A 3,321-nucleotide genomic window follows, 5' to 3' on the forward strand; every position below is an offset into this window, starting at 1 on the left:
TCTCTCTCTCTCTCTCTCTCTCTCTCTCTGACACTCTCTCTCTCTCTCTCTCTCTCTCTGACACTCTCTCTCTCTCTCTCTCTGACACTCTCTCTCTCTCTCTCTCTCTCTGACACTCTCTCTCTGACACACTCTCTCTGACACTCTCTCTCTCTCTCTCTCTCTCTGACACTCTCACACACTTGTTTTGGTGAACGAAGAGAAAGAGTCAGAAAAACTGTAAATGTGACTTCTCCCTGCATATGATGGTGAATGAAACATGCCCAAGCATATCTGACTCAGGTTGCTGCATCATGAGCCAGAAGAAGAGAGTGAAATATGAGAGGAGAAATTCCTTCACTAGGAAGAGTGAAAAGCAGGGAGAAAAAGGTTCTAGTGATTTATCCGGAACACTTTTGAATAAGTAACAGACTGAGGGTCCTTAAAGCATCTAGTCTGGCATTCAAGGACTATTTCCCACCGTGTCAATAGCCACTAAAAGTGAATTCCATTTAGTGGGAAAGCTCACGGTTTTATAGTTGCCAGAACTACCGTTTCAAATAGTGCTCGGGTTGAGATGTTTAACAAGACGTAATGTGCAATGTACCCGTGCGTTCACTTGCTAATGGATGTTTATTCAATAACCCTGGAAAAACTTTGGACTGGACTTGTGGTAAAAGAGATTCTATCAATCATCTGACCAACAGTACAGGTTTTACCTACAGAACTGAAATTTGTATTACAACTAAAACTATCGACAACCGGTAAAAACCTTTAGGAAGAAATTCCAGATGCCTTGATCCATTACTAGTAGACCTTCAAAATGACCTGAATGGGTCACGGGTAGAGGGGCCCCACAGGGCCGGGGCTAAATACTTTGCATTTTCAAGAGATGGAAAAAGGCCTCAGGAAAAAAAACATGGTGAGAATCTGCTAATGACTCCTGAAGTTTGACTACAAGTTAAATTCCAAAACTTACTTGTCATACTCTGCGTTGTCCCGATCACAGCGTGCATCCTTGTGCTTCTGCCAGTCTTTCCCGTGTTTGCAGGTGGTCAACAGAACCACATCTTCAGCATTATGAACATGATACAAAGCGTTCCTTGTGTCCGAGCCAATACCAGTGAGATAGCGCTTGCCCTTGAACACAAGCATGTACTTCCTAAATGGTGGGATAGTGTTGTACTTGAGGTATCCCCTCTCACCACCAGTTTTTGGATGCTCCTTGGGGAAAAGTGGGATGGACACGTCAAAGTGTGGCCGAAAGGTCTCTGTGCTGATACTGGCCTTGGCTAACATTGCCTGGCCGATGTCAAATCCCAGGTCCTCCGTGTAGTCTGGCCAGGTGCCCGAGTACAAGTTGAAGATCAGATGGTTTCTGCCGTCGTTCCACAGCGGCAGGCCCTGCACCTTGGCGCGCAGGTTGTGCACATAATGCGGGGAGAGCTGGTCCCGGTCTAACGTGTCCAAACTCAGCACGAATACGCACGCCTGGCTCGGGTCGGACGTGTAAAAGCGGGAGGTCTCAATAGTAGCCAAAATGTTCTGGTAGCTCTCGGAGATCTTCTCGCCTTTCTGCTGCGGGTACACGTACACCTTGAAGCCGTTCGGGCGACATAACGAGAAATCGAAGCACGAGTCCATGCGACAGCGCTTGCCCTTATACACGCTGGCGTGTACGTCCCGCTTTTGCCTGGGAGACGTGTGGATATTGTACTCCTCCGTGTCGGTATGGTCCCACGGACTGAAGGAGTTTAAGGGGTCGGAGAAGTGTGGCCACGGCTGCTCAGTGCGCCGGTGGCCGTGACGGCTGCGCTCATGCCGGCTCTTTACGCCCGTGGACACCGGGACGCCCCCGAAGTAAAAGAGCAGGAGCAGGAAGGCGCCGGTAAGCAGCGAAACCAGGTAGCGCTTTTTGGCCTGCATGGGTCCTAAGAGCCGGGCCCTGCGAACGTCTGCGAACAAATCTCGAAGTTTGGCTCTCACCGCCTACGGCTACTGTCACGCCGCTCCGCCATCTTCCAGCCTGCCAGGATTCCCGAGCCGCCTGAGCTTCCCTCTGCTTCGGATACCGATCCCGTGCCGAACCGCTGTTCCAGCGCATGTGGGCGACTTTACCGGTTATTCCCTCTCTCTCTCCCGCGACTGTCTAGTTGGAGCATTTTAAAGCGCCCCATATCTCTCTGTGCTGTAAAACAAACCCGGACTCACCGATTTCCTTCCCATTAAAATCTCACTTTGGTTCTGGTTATCTCTGAACTTCCATTCGGCGCGTCGCAGGGTTAACTTTTAATCCCAGTGGATTAAAAAAACCGATGATGATAATGATGATACTGTGAAGTGCACTAACACATCGACAGAGGATTAATCTGTTTCTGTGTTACTCCAGCTGTCCTCACACCTCCGTTAATTCCTTCCCAGTCTCTAAAAGGTGGAGGTCACTTCATCCAAATCTCACTAATCTCACGAATCCCTGCATTCTACTCTTTTCCTCGCGTGCGTCCGATCGTCACGCGCAATAAATGAATCCTTTGATGTGGACCACAGGACAGAGGCAGAGAGATGATGGTGATGATGATGATGATAAACAGCCAGGACACTTTGTACGTCTCGTACCGCTGGAGGATCGTCAGGAAGTTGCTCAGTCCGGTTTTCCTTCCTAATCACCATTTGCTCAGTTGTTCCGATTGTTACACTCTTACATTCCGATCCCGACACGACGGCGGATTACGTTACATCCCATTGCGCTGCATTGTGCGCTTTCATTGGTCAGTGTGACCACCGGAAAAGGCGGGGCCTCCAACGCACCCATTCATTACCGGAGTGCAGTCAGTGTAATAGACGTGATACGTAAAGTACGTAACGCGCAGTAACGAGTCTAGTAGTGTAGTGTAGTTATAGTGATGTCTGTCTGCCGTCTTACTCACACATCACAATATGCTATATAAAGGCGTCTCTCTCTCTCTCTCACTCTCTCTCCCTCTCTCTCTCTCTCTCTCTCTCTCTCTCGGAAACACACTCTCTGACACACACTCTCTCTCTTTCTCGGACACACTCTCTCTCTCTGTCTCGGACACACACACTGTCTCTATCGGACAAACACTCTCTCGGACACACACACTGTCTCTATCGGACAAACACTCTCTCGGACACACACACTCTCTCTCTCGGACACTCTCTCTCTCTCTCTCTCTCTCTCTCTCTCTCTCTCTCGGACACACACACACACTCTCTCTCTCTCTCTCTCTCTCGCGGACACACACACACACTATCTCTCTGACACACACAAACACACACACACTCTCTCTCTCTCGGACACACACACACACACACTCTATCTCT

General features: G+C 49.4%; 1 protein-coding gene across 2 annotated transcripts in view; it reads right to left on the minus strand.

The window, feature by feature from the left end:
• The window catches only part of ext1b (exostosin glycosyltransferase 1b), a 101,011-nt gene extending 98,090 nt beyond the window's left edge, over positions 1–2,921 (minus strand). Inside the window, exon 1 of one of the 2 annotated variants that reach the window (XM_047808013.1) lies at positions 959–2,921. In XM_047808013.1, the coding sequence (XP_047663969.1) occupies positions 959–1,905 (947 nt within the window). In that variant the 5' untranslated portion in view covers positions 1,906–2,921. The remainder of the gene's footprint in view (positions 1–958) is intronic. The other variant, XM_047808014.1, reaches the window with a different exon arrangement.
• Positions 2,922–3,321: the final 400 nt, after the last annotated feature.

The sequence above is a fragment of the Tachysurus fulvidraco genome, chromosome 24 (assembly GCF_022655615.1).
Source record: "Tachysurus fulvidraco isolate hzauxx_2018 chromosome 24, HZAU_PFXX_2.0, whole genome shotgun sequence".
Lineage (NCBI taxonomy): Eukaryota > Metazoa > Chordata > Actinopteri > Siluriformes > Bagridae > Tachysurus > Tachysurus fulvidraco.